Here is an 18586-nt window from a genome sequence, read left to right as displayed (position 1 = left end):
CCTGTCCCCTTCTGCCAGGGAGCCCCTAGAGGCCTAGAGGAGCTGACCATGTCCATCAGTTCTCTGAGAGCACCTTGTTGGGGCCTTGAGGCAGCTTGGCCATCTGAAACCCATCCAGGGTCTGGGAGCTTTCGACAAGATAGACAGGTTTGGGCAGCCCTATTGGAATCCAGGGCCATTCTCCAGGCCCATTATCCAGGCCATGCAGGTAGTCCTGGCTGTCATTTTTGTAGTTACATGGACCAGAGACATGGTCCTGGGCTCTACACTTAGTGAGGGTCTACTGCTCTGCAGTCTTTTGTTTTCTCTACCGTGAATCAGGGTTGACTTACAAAGCCCTCATTGCAGGCTCGAGGAGGAGGAGCTCATCTCCCCCAGTATGGGTCAGAGAGTAGCAGCCTTGTGTCCATGGTGGTGACTCAGGCTGTCCTTTGACAGGCATGCTTTCTGGACACAGCCAGGCTGGACACTCAGAGCTGGTAGTGCTATGTCTCTCAGCAAAGAATCACTAGATGTTTTGCTAGCAGCAGAAGAGACTTTCTGGTGTGAGGGAGGTTTGGGGACTTCAGCTTCTTGATGTCAGGACTTCCCTGAGCCTTCAGAGTGCCAGTGGACAGGGCCCACGGTGTCGTGTATTCACTGAAGGTCATGTGCTGCAGTTCCTGTACTGCTCCCCGCATCTCCCCACCACTCACCCTCCTCTCTCCCAGACATCTGTGGTCACAGCTGGGGAGACAGAATGAGGGAGCAGGCAGCTGTTTACTGCTGATGGTGTCCTGGGTGCCAGCCCTACAGAGGAGCTAGAATCTCTGAGCCTGGTGTGTCCTAGAAGTGCCTCGTTTAGCTTTGTGACCCCAGATAAGTCACAGCTTCTCACAGCTGTCGTCTTCTTACCCTGTGTGATTCCTGTGGTCATCGGATGTTTGTTAGTGCCTCCTTTGGACTCAGCCAGTACTGTAATGGGCATAGCAAGGAACAGAATACAAACCCTGACCTGGAGCTCAAAATCTAGACAAGAGCTGACTGTGGAGGGTGGCTGTGCTGGATAGTATTCTCCAAAAAGCTCAGTCCTTGTTCCTCTTGCTCTCTCTCCAGGTGCAGCTGCTGCCTCGGCCCCAGTCAACCCCTTCCAGGTGAACCAGCCCCAGCCGCTCACATTGAACCAGCTGCGGGGGAGCCCAGTCCTGGGGAGCAGCGCATCCTTTGGGCCTGGCTCAGGAGTAGAGCCCGTGGCTGTGGCCCCTATGACCTCAGCAGCCCCACATCCAGCTGTGGGGGCTGGTGGCTCCTCTTTGACATCACTGGGCCCTGCAGCGATGAACATGGTGGGCAGTGTGGGCATTCCCCCATCAGCAGCTCAGGCCACCGGCACAACCAACCCTTTCCTTCTCTAGTGCCCCAGGCTCCGACCTCCCTGAGTGAATGCCTGGAGTACCAATGTCAGAGGACTCGTAGCAGGGACTCTCGTTTGTGGGGTGGCGGCTGAGAGTGTGGAGTGTTAGGGCTTTTCAGTTCCAGCTTCCTGGTGAAGGGTTGTCCTATGGCCCCGACCCTTAGACTGAGCAGCACATAGCTGTCCACGCTGTGTGGGGTAGGCCTGCCCTTGCCGCCGCCTCCCAAGTGCTCAGCTCCCAAGCTCCTCTGAGGCCTTGGACAAGGAAGCAAAGTCATCAGTGTTGCTCTGGCCCCAGCCTCAGCCCAAGGGTCTCTGGCTTACTGCCTAGCCCCAAACTTGGGACAGTCGCCTCGTCTTTACTCCTACCCCGCAGCCCTAGGGGCACTGCAGGCTGTCCCCAAGGTGGATGGGATGAAGCACCCTTCCCATTCAACAGTGACCTGTGGGAGAGTGGTTGTGCATATTTTTCTTTTTCTTTGACTCGTGTGTGAGTTCAAAGTAAACACCACCGTGGACAACTCTTGAATTAAATCCACTAGAGCAAGCTTTAAAACTAACCTGAGCATAACCCTGCCACGTGGCTCTATGCTTGTACACGTTTGCACATATTTTGTTTAGTACAGTTTCATATTTGAGTTTGCAGAATTATCTAATAGTCTTTTTTTGGCTAATATTTTTATAACGTGGTTCTTATTTAACTGTCTAGTTTTGATAGAATTTACCAGGTCAGGCTGACTTAAGATCTTGGCACGTGTCATTTTAGTGGTTTAAATCCTCTTATTTATGGTTTTAACTGTAAGAAAATTTAAAAAGGAAGAGATGTTTGGATGACAAAAATATGCCTTATGGAAAAACTAAAGCAAATTCTTTATAGGGGAAAGTATGAAAATTTGATTACACAAAAAAGATGATGTTTATTTAAAAAAACAAAAAAACAAAAAAACCTCCAACAGCAACAAAAACTCACAGCCTTCAGTTGCCTTTTCCTTTCTCTATTTTGGTGATTTACAAAAACCAGTTGACTCTCAGCCTTTTTGGCTAGTTCATGAGAGAGGCTTTTATTTCTTAACAATATGCCATCTTGAAAATTGAAAAAAACTAACTTATGAATGTGACTCACCAGTTTTTACCAACTAATTCCTTTTTTAATTAATGTCATGCAGGGATTTAGGGACTTCTGTTTACAGTGGGAATCTGAAGTGGTGGAATTTCCCTTAGCCTTTTGTCCATGCTCTCCTCTGACTCGGTCTATGCTCAGGTTAACGACAGGATCGGGTCCCAGAGGTCCCTGGGGGATGGTCCCCAGGCTGAGATAGAGGCAGGGAACCAGGGCTGGCCCTGATCCATCTACCTGCCAGCTCTAGGCACAGGTTGCAGTTTGAGAAGTAATCGTCTCTTATTTTCGAGATGAAAAAAAAAAAAAATCATTCTCACATAGGATCGAGTTTTAACATGCACTAATATCTCCCACTCCCAACCTCCTGCTGTTCTTACCCCATCCACCACTGTAAAGAAAAGTATTAAGTCCCAGATTATAAATTAGAAAAGACTTGCTTTTCCCCAGGGAAGGGACAGTCCCCTGAATCCTGTGTCCTGGCAACTTGCCTGGCAGATATTTCTGAAATCGAGTCCCAGCTTGGACTTCTCACCCCCAGCTCTAAAGGCAGCCGACCACCTGCCAGCTCCTCTCTGTTCCAGGAAGAGATCCCACCTCAGCACCAGCATGGGAGGGATCCACAATGGTCTCTGGGCTGCCAGGAGGCCACTCGAGCTCTGAGTGAGGACTGCCTGCTTGGGCCACTCCTCCCAGAACTGGAGGCCTGAGGCCAGCCTTGGTGCATTTGCCGCCCAGGAAGGCAGGTGGCTGGGTTTCTCTTGCTTGGGGAGGGTGGGGGGCACCATGGGATGCCGAGGCAGGGCGCCTGCCCAGGATGGTGCTCTCCCTCAAAAGGTGCAGGGCCTGGGCCAGCGTATAGGGTGGTATATCAGACTGCTTGGGGTCAGTGATTCTTTTGTAATAGACAAGAGTCCTTCCTTATGTGACTGAGGCCCCAACCTAACAAGCCTCTGGGCCACCCAAGAGCAGCCCTCCCTCCGCCCAGCTCCTGTTACAGGTCATCCTGAGTGCACGTTGTCCCTGTTGCCCACTGCACTGATCATGAAGCCACCAGTTGCTGCCACGTGTGTTGCACACATGCTACTGTGCCCCCTCCTGATGAGCATCATGGTGGAGGAAGTCACCCAGCCATTTCCCTGTGGGCCGGTGGCTGGTTTTGAACTTGTGTTGACTGTTGATACTTATTTACTGTATAAATATAATTTATCATTTGTATCATGATGCGGTTTCTGGCTGTGTCCTTCTGCCTTCCATATTGTCCATCCTGTGCCACAGAGGGTTGGGCAGGCTAGGGAGCCCATTCCTGCCCATAAACAGCCTGGCTTACCATCAATGAGGTTATCACCCAGCCCAAGTGTTCTTCGGGGGGAGGCCTGCCATCTTGGGGTGCAGTTAAGTGTGGTCTCAAGTCCTCTGCCCCTTCCTTTGCCTGCCCCTTTGCAGTGGTGTTCCAGTGGAGGCCTGTTTTGAAGGAGACGGCAGCAAGTGTGCCTTTTCCAAGGCCTGGCTTCCGTCTACCTTAGAGGCCTCCCAGAAGAAGCTGCTACCTCATCATTTGGGGTAGACTTGTTTTGAGCCCAGGGGAGTGGGGAACTGGTTTGGTTAATGTGTCATCAAATACTTTACTCTTTTTCCCATACATAGACCAGAAGGTTCCCTCCATCTCTGCATCCAGCTCAGAAGTCAAGGATCTCTGGGGGGTGGAGCACATTCTCCAGCAAGGCAGGACTGTCACTGTGCCCTCCCCGCTGTCAGCAGCAAATGGTGCAGCAGGGGTAAGTGACCATAGTAGGCTCCAGTTGGACACTGGCAGCTGCTGGTCCTTGGCAGTGACCTGTGAGGTCACCTGTCTAGAAGACAGGAAAGGACCTGATAAAGTTGTGTCTCTTTTGGCAGGGAGGTAGTAGGGGAAGAGTCTCCTGACCAGTTTCCTCCGTGACTCCAGGCTCTGTCCTCTAGGAATAGCCCATCCTTTTTGTACTCCGCCTGCTATAGCCAAGGTGGGCATCAGTGTGTGCTGCTGGGGGGCTTGGCTCCCTGCCTGCGGGTAGACATTCCTGGTCAAGACCTGTCATGTCAAAGGTAGTGTACCAGGCTCGTGGGTCTTGCTTGGCAGTGTTCTGAGCTCTTTGCTTTCCATCAGTTCCACATACAAATAATTGCATTATTTTGGTTAGAGAATTACTTCTGATCCTCCAGTGGTTGAGTCTCCCAGTATGGTCTTCTCCTACACAGACTTGGAGTGGCCAGTGGGACATGAGAGCAGGCAAGAGGTAAGCAGGGCCTGCGTGTGGCTGGTCCTCATGGTATGACCTACTGGCAGCCTGGCTAGTGGGCTATGAGAAGTTCAAATGCATGGAGAGGCCAAGTGGTGGAGAACTGAGGTGCTCTGGGCAGTGACCCCAGATAAGCTGTCAGATAATAGCACCTAGGAGTGAGCACAGTACCGCTATGAACAACAATAATAAGTTGTCTTAAATTGCAGAGTTTGGGGGTAATTTGTTAACACAGCAATAGATTACAGGAGCATACGAAGTTCTTTCTCAGGAGCTGCCAAATCCCCTTGCTGCCCTTCCCCCTCTCTTCCCTCAACTTAATGGTAGTCCTCATGGGTCTATGGGATCACCATGGGAGGGCCACCCCCTCATCCAACTGAATGAAAGACTAGTTATTTTGTTCAAATGAGTAGTAATTTTTATTAGGAATTTATTATTCAGAGCAATTTTCAATCTTGCCTCCTCATTGGTTCTAGATACAGTCTCCTTTTTCAACATTTTGACCCAAAACTTGAGATTGTTTTTGTTCCCTTTCACTTCTGCTTGCTAAGTGGTCAGTTCTTTCCTGAGTACAAACATCATTGACAGCAGCTAGCTCCCACTGTATATTCTACTATCTGTCTCTGTCTCCTAGAGTTGTTGATTTGGCACAAACCGACTTTCATCTTGGGTGACATCATCTGCTTGTGTGGTATGAGTTTCCTGCTGTCCATCCAGTTATCTGTGCTCAGTTCCTGACTGCCCAATTGGTGCCCCTTAAAGTAGTTTTTGTTTTGGGTTACAGCAGAAATCTACCCCTAATAGCAATTATCATGCCTAGGCTATGTAGGAACAAACACATCTCAAACTGCTTGAGGCTAAACACAATAAAAGTGTTTTTCTCACAAAATGCCCAACAGCTGGGAACTGTGAGATTCGTGTTTTTGTTTGTTTGCACCGGGGATTGAACCCACAGGCACTTAACTACTGAGCCACATCCCCAGCCCTTTTTTGTATTTTATTGAGACAGAGAGTCTCATTGAATTGCTTAGGGCCTCACTAAATTGCTGAGGTTTGCTTTGAAATAGCAATCTCCTGCCTTAGCCTCCAGAGCCACAGGTTACTACACGCAGCTCTCCTTCATGATGCTGCCATCTTCAACACATAGTTCAAAGGGCTCACTCTGTTGACAGGAACAAGAAGGATTACTCAGGCAGTTAAGTAGGTCAGACCTCTAAGAAGTGAGCATTTTTTTGGTCAGAACCACTTGTTTGGATCTACAAGGGGCCTGGGCAATGTCTTCCAAAGTGTGCCCAGGAGAAAATGGAAATGGTCTGGTGAGCACATCATTGTGACAGGAGTGAACCAAGGAGCCATATGCCTCAACTGCTCTTCGTGTAGATGGTTACTCATCCATCTTGCTTCCCATGTCCCAGGCACATATTCAAGCTGTCAGTCTCCAAAGTTCCCCATTGCATAGTTCTCAGTGACTAGCAGGGGCACAAGGGACTCTCCTAGCTGATGGTGATGTTCTTTGCCTCAGCACCGGGGTATGCATTTGTAAAAACTCAGATGTAGCACACTTAGGATTTATGTATTTTGTTGGATATAAATCTTCAAAAGAAAGAACAAAATGGGCTGGGGCTGTAGCTCAGTGGTAGAGCACTTGCCTAGCATGTGTGAGGCACTGGGTTTGATCCTCAGCACCACATAAAAAAATAAAATAAAGGTATTGTCTCAACTAAAAATTTTTTTTAAGAAAGAAAGAACAAGGGCTGGGGCTGTAGCTCAGTGGTAAATTGCCTGCCTCCTATGTGTGAGGTACTGGGTTCAATCCTCAGCAACACATAAAAATAAATTAAGATACTGTGTGTTCATCAATAACCAAATAAACATTTTAAAAAGAAAGAACAATATTGAACTCTAGTTAATGATAAGCATGCTAAAATAGAAAGCAGCTGGTATACTGAAGTCTGCAGTTTATTTTGAAGTACACTAAAACCAAGATGGACTGAAGGAAAGACGAACAGTTGGACAGATAAGAAAATTCAAGTATAGTCATTGCCCCTCAGTATCCGTGGAGGATGTGTTCCAGCCACTCCCTAACCCACAAATACTCATACATAAGTGGTTTAGTAATCGCACATTATCCCATATTCTTTAAATCATCTCTAGATTATTTATTATATATGTAGATGATATACAAATAGTTGTTATGGGGCTGGGGTTGTGGCTCAATGATAGAGTGCTTACCTTGCATGTGTGAGGCACTGGGTTCGATCCTCAGCATCACATAGAAAGTAAATAAATAAAGGTATTGTGTTCATTTACAACTAAAAAATATTTTAAAAATAGTTGTTATACTGTATTATTTAGGAAATGATGAAAGAAAAAAGTCTATCTGTTCAGGACAGACATGATTTGTTTTTCTGATTTTTTTTTGATCTGTGGTAAGTGCAACCTACAGATAGAGAGTAGGAAAATGGTCCTGGTAGAATCTAGGTGGTGGGTATGAGGTATTCACTATAAAGTTATAACTTTTCTTTGTTTAAACAATTTGATAATCTTGGGGGGCAGAAATGGACAATTAAACTAACAGTGGCCCACCATGTCAAAGCTGCTGACAGATGGGGCAAACTAGCCTTTAGGATTGAACATGGATTTGAGAGGGTAGAAGTCTCAGGCAATGACAGGAAAAGTTGGCTGGCCTAGGTGGGGGTGAGGCTGTAGTCAGAGGAGACAGCATCTTTAGGAGCTGCAATAAAATAAGGCCAAGAAGTTGGTGGGCAGCTGGCAGTGTCCCAGGGACTTGTGAGCTGAGGCAGGAAGAATGCATGTTGGAGGCCAGCTTTAGCAGCTTGGCAAGATACTCAGCAACTTATCAAGACCCTGTCTCAAAATACAAAATAAAAGGACCAGGAATGTAGCTTAGTGATAAAGTGCCCTGGGTTCAATCCCCACTATGAAAAAAAGAAAAAAGAAATGAGGTAGAGGGGCCTGGGGTTTTGTTTCTTGTGGTTTCTCTGAGTCGTTCTTGAGTGGAGGCTGAGGGGAATCATTGTGTCGAGGATGGAGGAGAGCCCCCTTGTGGATATGACACCTGTGAAAAACCAGAGGGCACAGGCTTTTGTGTGTTCCCAAGGGGCAGCCTCTGGAAGGACTACGAAGATCGTGTCTCTGGGAGTGTGGGATGCTGTGGCAGGACCAGGAGGAAACTATTTGGTGGAAGGGACGGAGAGGGTCCTGGAAGTTTGGAGACAGAAGGTATGAAAGAGTTTTCTCAGAGACTGCAAGAGGGAGTGGTCTGAGGAAATACAGTGGGTCTCTGGGCACAGTGAGCACTGTGGAGGGCTGAGTTGTGGGCAGAGGTGGGCAGTCAATAGGCTCCATGATTGGGTGGATGGATGGGGAGCCCCCACTGGGGCTGAGGTTTTGTTGGGTGAGTGTACAGAAAGGAAGAAGGGGCACAGGTGTTGAGGGGAAATACGGTGAGTGTATGTAAGTGATGACCACAAGTTCTGTAGTGGATAGGACAGACAAAAGGAAAGAGGGGCTGACAGCTGGCAAAAGGCAGCTGGCTGGCAAGTGGCTTGGAGGTCCTGAATGGGATGAAGGGCTGTTGGCTTGAGAGCCCCAGGGAAGGACCACGATAGAAACAGTTGTCTAAGAAAGGGAAGCTCAGATCCAGGTTTTGCAGGTGATGCAGTTGTTGGTACCAAGCAGCTCTGACCACAGAAATGGGAACTGAGGCATAGAAGAAAAGATCACTGTAAGTGAGGAGGTTGAGGAAGTGGCCAAAAGTGTTTGAGGGATCATCCTCAAAGACCATGATGCCACTAAGAATAGCTGCAGAGTAAGTGATCCATGTAGGCACACCTTGGTGGACACTGATGGTGATGTGGTCTGATGGCTTGGCCTTCAGGAAGGAGGTGGTGGTCTGGAATGCTGAAGAGCAAAGACACATTCTATCTCTGGGCCAGTGGCGAAAAGAGAAAGATACCGTTCAGGGGGGCTATGGGGGCAGGGCAGGTTTTGGAAGGCAGGACGCTTTCCATTCAGAGATGATGTTTGGTGCCAGGAATATTTGTTGACAGATACGGAGTTCCAGAATGCACAGTGAGTTGGGGGAAGGAGACAGGTGTGTCCTGAGAGAGAAAGGGTCGGGGAAGAGGGTCTTTGGGCAAGTGCCAATGATGGTCCGGGGCCACATGCAGCTGTGAGTCTCACAGTCTGCAGGTGGGGAGATGGGAGCTGTCCTACATCCTGCTGAGGGTAGTGTCCAGGCCAGAGCAGTGTGCATGCTAAGGAGAGCTCAGGGACTGGGCAGGGACAGTTCTACTGCTCATCTCTGGAGGCTCACCTGAGGCTGCAGGAGATGCTGCCTCATGATATGCCAGGACATGTGCGTGGGGGTGAGGAGGCTCAGTCTTTGGCATTCCTGCTATGGTCACAGAGACCTGTTGCAGGTGGCCCAGGACCCCATGGATGCCAGGGGTGTTGGGCTGTGGGATTTGCCAGAAAGTTGCATTTCAGTGAGCAGCCTCCCACCTTTGGAAGGTTTCCAGACTCTGTCCTCAGGCTGTGTGGGGGAGGCAGGAAGAGGGCAGGCTGGGGGTCACTGTCCTCAGGGTATCTTGCCATCAAACTCCTGCCAACAGGACTTTCTCCTTGCCCAAGGAGGCAGGTAGTCATGGGGTGCAATTGGCACAGCGTCAGGCATTGAGCAAGTGACTCTACTTCATACCTGAGGTGGGTGACGTGTCCATTTTAGAGATGAGTACTGAGGTGTCAAAAAGGCCACACCCTGGCTGTGAGCAGCAGAGCCAGTGTTACATCAAAGCTCTGGTCCTGACTGGCCATCCTGGTGTACAGTCCCCTGCAGTTTTCACCTCTCACAGTGCCCTGAAGGACTGGGGAGGAGAGAGGTCTGGAGGCCACAGCCCAGTGACCTACTCCCATGGCAGGAGGTACTAAAAGGGAGAGAAGGCAGCTAGGCTTTCTGAAAATGTAATACTTTATTATACAAAACAATCTTATTGTCCCCAAACCCCCGACAGCACCAGGCTGCACTTTAGGCTGTGGCTAACTCTGAAAAGAAGCTCTTGGTCATTTGAGGGCCGACCAGGCCAGATTTGGGATGGGCAGGTGGAAGATGCCTTCACCAGGGGATGTCCTATGGCAGGCTGGGCCCCTGTGTGTCCACAGGTCCAGTGTCGTAGCCCAGCTTTCTCATGTCCTTGGTCACCACATTGAAGAGGAGGGTAACAAAGCCCTGAGAACGGACCCGGGTCACTGGAAACAGAGGGGCAGCATCAACCAGGCTGGGCTGGGGTAGACAAGCCCAGGATACTTTGAGTTTCTCTCTCAGCCTTAATATTCTCTTCTGTAAAATGAGGATGGCAGTGCTCATGGGGATTCAAAGGGCTGCAGTGGGGTAAATGACATGGCAAGCCCTCTGCTCCAACCAGGCGCTCATCTGGGAGGTGCTCTTGGAAAATTCTCAGGCTAGCTCCTGCAAGTACCAGGTTGCAGGTGCCTGGCAGATCCCTGGCCTTCATCCCCAATCTCTTTCCAAGTGTCCTGGGCTCAAGGCCCACCTAGTCCCTCCCCAGGCTCCAACCTGCCTCCGGGCTGGGGATGGGGGTGGAGGGCACCAAGCTTTACCTTCCCGGCCTTCACCCTGAGCCACCACCTTGGGGTCTGTGTATTCGGGTCGCCGTCCCATGAACCAGCTGGGAACACAGGAAAACATGGGTGAGCAGGGCCCTGCCTGGGAATTCTGGTCTCAGATACTGGCAATGGGCTCTCTAGGCTTCAAAACCCAGTATCTCTCCTCCAATGTATCCCCTATGAGCCAGGACCTGGGCAGAATCTCCCTGGGCCCAACCTCCCTCTGTCCAACTGGACACCAAGAGTGGTGGTGTCTCTTGTCTGGGCCGCAGGGCCACTGGAAGCCTACTAGGGCTTCTGCCAGGTCTCAGGTGTTCTGCAGCCCCATGCCTGGTGTTAGGCTTTTCTGGCTCAGTCTTCCGTGGGTCTAAGTCACAGTCACGAGGGACGAAAGCTGAGGGGTGAGGCTGGGCTGGGCTAGGTAGAGCCTGAACCCAGGTGGAAATCCCTGAAAGCTGACAGCTAACTTTGGGGGAGAGGACAGCCTAACTCCAGTATCCCTGGGAAGGAGGGCCCCACTTGAAAGAGGGGCCAGATCTACTCCTCAGTTTCATCCCTGAGTAGTGTGGGATCCTAGGACAAGTCACTTCTCATCTCAGTTTCGTCAAGTGTAAAATGAGGATAATATTGGTACCTTCCTCTTGGGGTTGTGAGGTGAGGGCACTTTGTCAACTGCCATCTGAACATTACCCTTCCTTGGTAGGAACTGGCCCTGGGATGCTCTGAGCGGCAGCCATGGTAGTGACTCCGCAGGCAGGCCCTGCTAAGGGCAGCACTCAGCCACAGGTTCTGGCCCCGGCAGTCAAGTTTCCCCTCACAGGAGCTTTGCTCTACAAGTGCCCGGTGACTCTCCAGGCCACAGTTCTGCAGTGGCAGGGCAGGGACAGGGTAGCTAGGAACCACCTGCCTCTCCCCTGGCAGCTCCAGGGCCTCAGGACTGAGCATGAAGGCTGCACCTCGGACACAGACACACCCACTCAGCCAAACAAGGTGCATTATTCCCAGCTGGGTGGGTCAGGCAGACGCAGATTCTTCCCAGCTTGGTCACCCGAGAACAACTCACGCGCCTTCGAGCCTCTGTCCTCACCACGAGCAGTGCCAGGCAGGCCCCCTGGTAACGGTGACGAGCCACACCACTGCCCACCCCCTCCCCTGGTGCCAGCATGGCTCTGTTCTTGGGGCTCAGAGCTCTGTCTGCAGGTTCTACAAGGCTGCAGGACAGGAGGTTGTGTGGAGACCAGAGCAAGGGAGCGTTGCTCACTGACTCCAGGCTCTGAGGAGAGGGACAGAGTGGTACAGGGAAGCCAGAGTTCCTGCTGGCAGCTGTCCATTCCAGGAGACTGGATGGGTGGGGCCCCACCCCTCTGTGCCTATCTTCATCACAGAACAAGGCTCTAACAGCATGCACCTCACAGGTGGCTGAGGGCTGAGCCAGGGGGACCAGTCCCACCCTGAGGACCAGTCAGCAGCTGAAGGAAGCTGGATGGGGGAGGGTAGTAGAACAGCAGAGAAGGGAGCTTCTGGAGGATGCTCCTGAGAGACCGACCGATGGACTGCATCTCCATGGATACTACATCCAAGAAGATTCTGTCATCATACTTCACTAACCAGAACCTCCTGTTTATGTAAATTTTTTTAAAAAAAATTTTGTCACTGGGGATTGAACCCAGAGGTGCTTAACCACTGAGCCATATCCCAGCCCTTTTTATTTTGAGACAGGGTCTTGCTCTGTTGCTTACAGCCTCACTAAGTTGCTGAGGTTGACTTCAGACCTGCGATCCTCCTGCCAAGCTGCTGGGTTACAGGCATGTGCCCCTATACTGCACTGTTTTCGTAATGCAGCACACACTGCCTTGAGCAGTTGAGAGCCTGTGCAAAGGGCAGGAAATGGCACTGCACTGAGCTGCCATCCCTCAGGTAGAGGCAAGATGATCACTTGCTCTGCTGGCTGTCAGGCCTCCCTCCTCAGCATGGAACACAGTCCTCAGGGACCTCATCAGGAGGCCCAAACTCTCCCTTTGGAGGCTGCGGAGCAGAGCAACACTGTGGCAGGATGGCTATGAGGACTCTCAAAGCCCTTCCCCAAGCCTGATGACATTCCCAGGTTTTCTGGACACCCCTGGGGGTGGGTATTGCACCTCCAACTGACACTGACCCAGGGCATCTAGCTAAGCAGCCCTTTCCCACCTGGTGGACTCCCAGAGGGGATCCTAGGGGCAGTGGGCTCCCAATCCTTGACCTGAGGCTAGTGGAGAACATTGTTCCTCCTCCCTACAGACCTCAAAGCTCAGCATGGCTTCCTCTGCTCTGAGCTGTCCCTCTTCCCGGCAGGGTTTGACCAGGTCCCACTCAACTCCTGGCCAGGTTGCAGGAGGCCACTTGCTGGTTGCTGCTTGGGGACCCTGGTGGTCCTTCATTTCTTGTCAACCTGCCGGGGAGCAGTGGTGGCTTGCACCCATGTGAGCAGAGGGGCACTTCCATCTGCAATCCCCAGGCAGTCAGCTGAGGCCTGGTTCGCCTTCTAAGTGCCTACCTACATGTGGTAGGGGATAAGAGTCTTTCCCACTGGGCTTCCTCCAGCATCTATCCCCTGGGCTCTCTCCACAAGACTCTCCCTGCCTTCCTGATGTCTCCCCAACACTCCGCCACCTTGACACTTACTGGCCATAGCAACCTGGCTGCTCCTAATGCACTAAGCCCACGCTCTCCTCAGGGAACAGCCAGTGCTTGCTGTTCCTTGTGCCTGAAACATTCTGCCCCCATGTCTTCCCAGGGTGGCCGCTTGGCTCCACTTGTCTTTGCTCAAATGCTTCCTTCTCCCTGAGGCTCCCACACATAAAGGATTTAGTAGCTGACTGATAAAAGCTTCCGGGGATTATTGTTACTGTTTTAGGAAGGCAGACTCCCACTGCTGGATTGTACCTGGTGTCACACTCTGGAGTGAGCATTTTCCCTTCAGACACGAGTTTTTCCTCTGCTCCATCTGACACAAAGTTTTAACAGCACAGAGTAAAAATGCACTGCTTGCCACTGTGGTGGCACATGCCTGTGATCCCAGCTATGAGGGAGGCTGAGGCAGGGAGGTTTGCAAGTTGCAGGCTAGCCTCAGCAATTTAGTGAGAACCTGTCTCAAAGTTAAAAGGCCTGGGATGCTGCTCAGTGGAAGAACGCTCCTGGGTTCAATTCCCAGTACCAAAAAATAAAATAAACAGCAAAACAAACAACATCAAAGTGCACAGCCTTATGCTGCCAAAAAAGTTATTGGTAACTGAGCAGCCCCCAAATCCTGGGGACCTGTACCCATTTGTCCCCAGTATATGGGGCGGCCCGAAGGCCTGGCAGGTTTCCAGGCACATCACCAGGGATGGATTATGACAGCCACTGACCCACTAGAACAGGAGGTGATCTAACTACAGGTAGAGAACTCACCTTGTGAACTTCTGCAGTTTAGACGTAGACTCTGGCACAAACATGGGGATGGTCCTTTTGTGCCTGTAACGAATATGTTCCCACACGGATATATTGAGGAACAGGAAAGTAAAGGCCCTTCCAGAGCCTCCACCAGGCCGTGAGTGGGAATCCTCACAGATCAGGCTGCGTGGCTGCAGCCTTATAGAGGTCAGAGTCCTTTTCTTTTCAGGACCCATTTCCTCCCCTCCCCACCTGTGTCTGCTGACAGTGCGAGCCTCACACTATGGCCTCTTTCCAGAAAGGCCACACCAACCACATTCCCTGCTGAGCTGCCCAGGCGCTGGAGACCCAGTCTGAGCTCAAGATGGAAAAGGCAGGGATGGCTGCCTCAGGACAAACCTGAAGAATAGGAATGAAGGACCCATGAGGTACAGGCTGTGGCCCAGGGATTCTAGGACGTACCGGCCAGGAGAGAAAGGCACGTGCACCGCCCCATAGCCACGGACCACATCATTCCCGAACACGTCTGGTCCATACACACTGAGCACGATCTGAGGCCCTTGGGAAAGACAAGACCAGGGTCAGCAGGTGGGAATCAGGAGAGGTGCAAGGCAGGCAACAGAGTGTGTCCAGCTGAGTCAGAGGATGGCACTCAAAGCCTTGGGGACAGGAGATTGCTTGAGGAAGGGATATGAAAACCTCAACTGCACTGAGGGCTTCTGCCCACCCTGCTATTTCCCGTGCCTCTGCTGGTACTTGGGCATGGGGAGATGAAGCCAAAATGCTGTCCCAGCTCTGACACTTGATGGATACAGAAATGCTTCAGAACCCAGGAGCCCATTAGATTATACCTGAGTGTGACCACCTCCATCAGAGATGAAACTGGCCCTCTGTTGCTCTGATTGGCCCTGGTGGAGGGTGCTCTCTTGGAGATGTCTAAGACAGAGGACTTGCAAGTATCTCCCTTTATACTAAGTTACACCTAGAATGTTCTTTCCTCTGTATCCTGTTGACACCAAAGAAGGTCCATCAAGTGCCTTCACCTAATTAGTTCCTCTGTCTCTATGTGTATGGGCTGGCCAAGTTTACAACCTGCAGCTACTACTGAGCAACCTCAGGCAAGTTATCTAACCTCTCAGCTCCTTGGCTTATCTCTAAATCATTGGTAGCTGGGACTGGTGGCACGTGCCTGTAATATCAGCTACTCAGAAGGCTAGAACAGGGGGATAGCAAGTTGGAGGCAACTTAGTGAGACCCTGTCTCTATAAAATGAAAAGGGAGGTAGCTCAGTGGTAGAATGCCCCTGACTTTAGTCCCCAGTACAGCCACAACAACAAATCCCTTGGAATAGTTTCTAGTGCATAGAAAGCCCTCGATTATTATTACAGAGGTGTTTGTTCTCTTCCTATCATTGCTCCTGCACCAAAGATGACTGCAATTCTGAATTTTATGAAACCACACCTTCACTTTTCTTTAAGCTTTCCCTGCCAAAGAATGTATTCCAAACACAGTACTTCAGTTTTACCCACTGTTTAATTTTATATAAAAAGAATCATACAGTATATACATTTTTATACCCAGACTCCTTAATTCAAGGTTATATTTGTGAGATTCACCCAATGGTTTCATTTACAGGGGTTTGTTCATTTCTGATGCTGTATAATATTCCACCACTGGAATATAAGGCATTAACTGTTCATGCTAGTTCTTCTTTGGGGGCTGTTATAAGCAGTGAGGTGCTAACCATCTTTGCACAGGCTCTGTGCACCCTTCTGTTGGGTATAAACCCAAGAAGGGAATTGCACAGAGCAGGCCTGCATATCTGTTTTCCAACAGGATGGTGTCAACATGCCCCGCTCACCAGCAGTGCTTGCTGAGTCCTTACTACTCAACACCCTCACTGGTCTTGGCATATCTTTCTTTAAACTTTAGCTACTCTGGGGAGTGAACAGTGGGAGGTCACTGTGGCTTTAATTTACATTTTCTTTCTTTCTTTTTTGTTATCTCTTCTTGCTCATGGGATTACAGGCATTAATTAAGAGCTTCTGTTCGTCAGAAGACATTAAAAGTGCAAAGACAAGTCACAGGATTCACATGCATCCATAGTATAATCAGCAAGAAAGTGGCCGTCCACCTGGGATCAAACCCAGGGCCCCACAGGTAAGGCAAGTGCTCTAATAGTGAGCTACATTTCCTGCCCCCAAGTATTTTAAAGATTTTCTTAATAAGGTTGAGACTTTCCCCTGTTTCTTGTTCACTTGAATGTCTTCTTTTGTAAAGAACCTGCTTTTTGTAGTTTGGATATCTGGTGGATCCCAAAGCTCCTGTGTTAATGCAGAAATATTCCCAGGTAAGATGGATGGACTGTGAGAGCTGTAACCTAATCAGTGCATCCTAGTTTGAAATGGACTGTGGGTGGTAAATGTAGGCACGTGGGGCGTGGCTGGAGGGGGTGGATGACTAGGGGCATCTCCTGGAAAGGGGCATCTTCCCTGTGGCCCTTTTGGGTCCAGAACAATTGAGTTTAATTAATCCCATGCATGTGAGTTCAACATAAACTTTTTGTTCTCAAAGTTGTTCTTGTCAGGTATTTTGGTCACAACAACAAAAAAGCTAACCCTGTTCAAATCTCTTGCCCAGTTTTCTACTAGATGGCCGCTTTCTTACTGATTTATAGTACGGATGTGTGTGAGTCCTAATTCTATTTATTTATTTATCTATCTATTTATTTATTTTTATGTGGTGCTGAGGATTGAACCCAGGGCCTTACACGTGCTAGGTGAGCGCTCTACCGCTGAGAGTGGTAGAAACTACACCTTTACTTTTACCTATGCACTTTTAATGTCTTTTGATGAACAGAAGCTCTTAATTTTAATATGGTCAACTTCATTGATTCCTCCATTACAGAATGCTCCTGGAACACCTTCCCTTACTTTAGTATCATGGCCACTGGCTATCCTCCCAAAGCTTGTTTTGCTTTCATGGTTAGATTCACCTGAGGTCAGTATTCATCTTTTCTATGTGTATCCAACTGTCTCACCACCATTTATTGAAAAGGTCCTCTTTTCCTTCCCACTCTGCAATGCCACCTTAGTTGTGAATCAACTCTACATAAACTTAAGTCTGTACTGGTGCTCTCTAGGAATATGCTTATCTCTTCCCATGCCCAAACCATTTACACTATCTTATTATTGTAATAGTATAACTGCTTTATAGTTGACGTTTGATATCTGGTAGAACCAGTTAACTTTGATATTATTATAAATTACATAATCTTTGTTGTTTTTGGTATGTACTGGGGAGTAAACCCAGGGCCTCATGCATGCTATGCAGGCATGCTATCACTGAGTTACATCCCCAGCCCTGTAAAGAATATATTTTTTAAATACCATTTTAAAATTTATTGCTAGCACACAGAAATCAAATTTTGGGGGGGTGGGGGGCATACCGGGTATTGAACCCAGGGGCACTTAACCATTGAGCCACATTCCCAGTGTCTTTGTATTTTATTAGAGACAGGGTCTCGCTGAGTTGCTTAGGGCCTTGCTAAGTTGCTGAGGCTGGCTTTGAACTCACAATCTTCTGGCCTCAGCCTCCCTAGCCTCTGGGATTTTCAATTCTCTTGTATGAGTTTGTGTAAAACAGTCTGGGCGTGGTGGCACATGACTGTAATCCCAGGAACTCAGGAGGCTGCAGTCATAGGAGGATCACAAATTCAAGGCTAGCTTTGGCAGTTAGTGAGACCCTGTCTGAAAATAAAATAAGCCAGGTGCAGTGGCGCATGCCTATAATCCCAGTGGCTTGGGAATCTAAAGCAGGAGGATCAAGAGTTCAAAGCTAGCTGCAGCAATTTAGCAAGGCCCTAAGCAACTCAGTGAGACCCTGTCTGTAAATAAGATACAAGAGGACTGGAGATATGGCTCAATGGTTGAGTGCCTCTGGGTTCATCACCCAGTATCAAAATAATAATGATAATAATAATAATTTAAAAAAGGGCTGGGGATGTAGCTCAGGGGTAAAGTGTCCCTGGATCCAATTAAAAAAAAAAAAGTCTAAACATAGAAAAGGTACAGTAAAAATACTAGGCAAAGTTTTACAGCTCCAATGTAATCTTCTGGGACCACCATCATTTAAGCAGTCCATTGCTGACAGAAGTATCATTATGCAGAGCATGAAAGTACTGTGTTTTATCTCTTTTGATCATGTTAAGAATGTACTTGACCTTCCAGTATCTGGAGATACTATCTTATTTTTGCTAGTTATCATTCATATTGTCTTGATTCCTGTGTGCCTCTTTATTGAATACCAAAAACTATTTTTGAAAAAAAAAACAACAACAACATGGAAGTAATTTCCAAAGAGATTTCTTATTTGCTTTTTCTAGGTGCTGGGCTGTAATAGTCTTGAACTTTAATCCCAAATCAGGGGCTGCAATCCTGAGGTAGCTCAGTTTCCATCTTTCCTTACAACAGGGCAGCTCTTTAAGGTTTCCTCTCAAGTTGGCCTATCCTGACCCACCTCTGAACTTTCAGAAGTCACAGCACAACATGCAGCAAATAAACTCAGAAGGGGGAGTAAGGAAGAAGTGGCACTAAATGGGCAAGTGCATCAAAAGCTGGTGCCCAGATGACAGGAGTGAGGATCTGACGTGGACAGTGGTGTGCAAGATGACGCAGAGGCTGTCCTGGGGCAACGTGTAACAGCTCCAGCCACCACCACCCCATTCTCTTATACACA

The 18586-nt window shown here is 49.1% G+C and overlaps 3 protein-coding genes across 7 annotated transcripts in view; 2 read left to right on the top strand and 1 right to left on the bottom strand.

Annotated features, from left to right (window-relative positions):
* Window positions 1-3734, top strand: part of Epn2 (epsin 2) — a 96120-nt gene extending 92386 nt beyond the window's left edge. For all 4 annotated transcript variants that reach the window (XM_048796044.1, XM_048796053.1, XM_048796038.1 and 1 more), the window contains one exon: window positions 1096-3734. In XM_048796044.1, the coding sequence (XP_048652001.1) occupies window positions 1096-1394 (299 nt within the window). In that variant the 3' untranslated portion in view covers window positions 1395-3734. The remainder of the gene's footprint in view (window positions 1-1095) is intronic.
* Window positions 1-18586, top strand: part of LOC107157133 (multidrug and toxin extrusion protein 1) — a 612661-nt gene that overhangs the window by 407164 nt on the left and 186911 nt on the right. The window lies entirely within an intron of this gene.
* The window catches only part of B9d1 (B9 domain containing 1), a 14146-nt gene continuing 5324 nt past the window's right edge, over window positions 9765-18586 (bottom strand). Inside the window, exons 4-7 of one of the 2 annotated variants that reach the window (XM_015503432.2) lie at window positions 14312-14408; window positions 13868-13930; window positions 10433-10500; window positions 9765-10060 (exon numbers count right to left, since the gene is read on the bottom strand). In XM_015503432.2, the coding sequence (XP_015358918.1) occupies window positions 9942-10060; window positions 10433-10500; window positions 13868-13930; window positions 14312-14408 (347 nt within the window). In that variant the 3' untranslated portion in view covers window positions 9765-9941. The remainder of the gene's footprint in view (window positions 10061-10432; window positions 10501-13867; window positions 13931-14311; window positions 14409-18586) is intronic. The other variant, XM_048796391.1, reaches the window with a different exon arrangement.

The sequence above is a fragment of the Marmota marmota genome, unplaced genomic scaffold (genome assembly GCF_001458135.2).
Source record: "Marmota marmota marmota unplaced genomic scaffold, marMar, whole genome shotgun sequence".
Lineage (NCBI taxonomy): Eukaryota > Metazoa > Chordata > Mammalia > Rodentia > Sciuridae > Marmota > Marmota marmota.
Note: the sequence above shows the minus strand (reverse complement) of the source record. Positions and strands in the feature narration are given on the sequence as shown.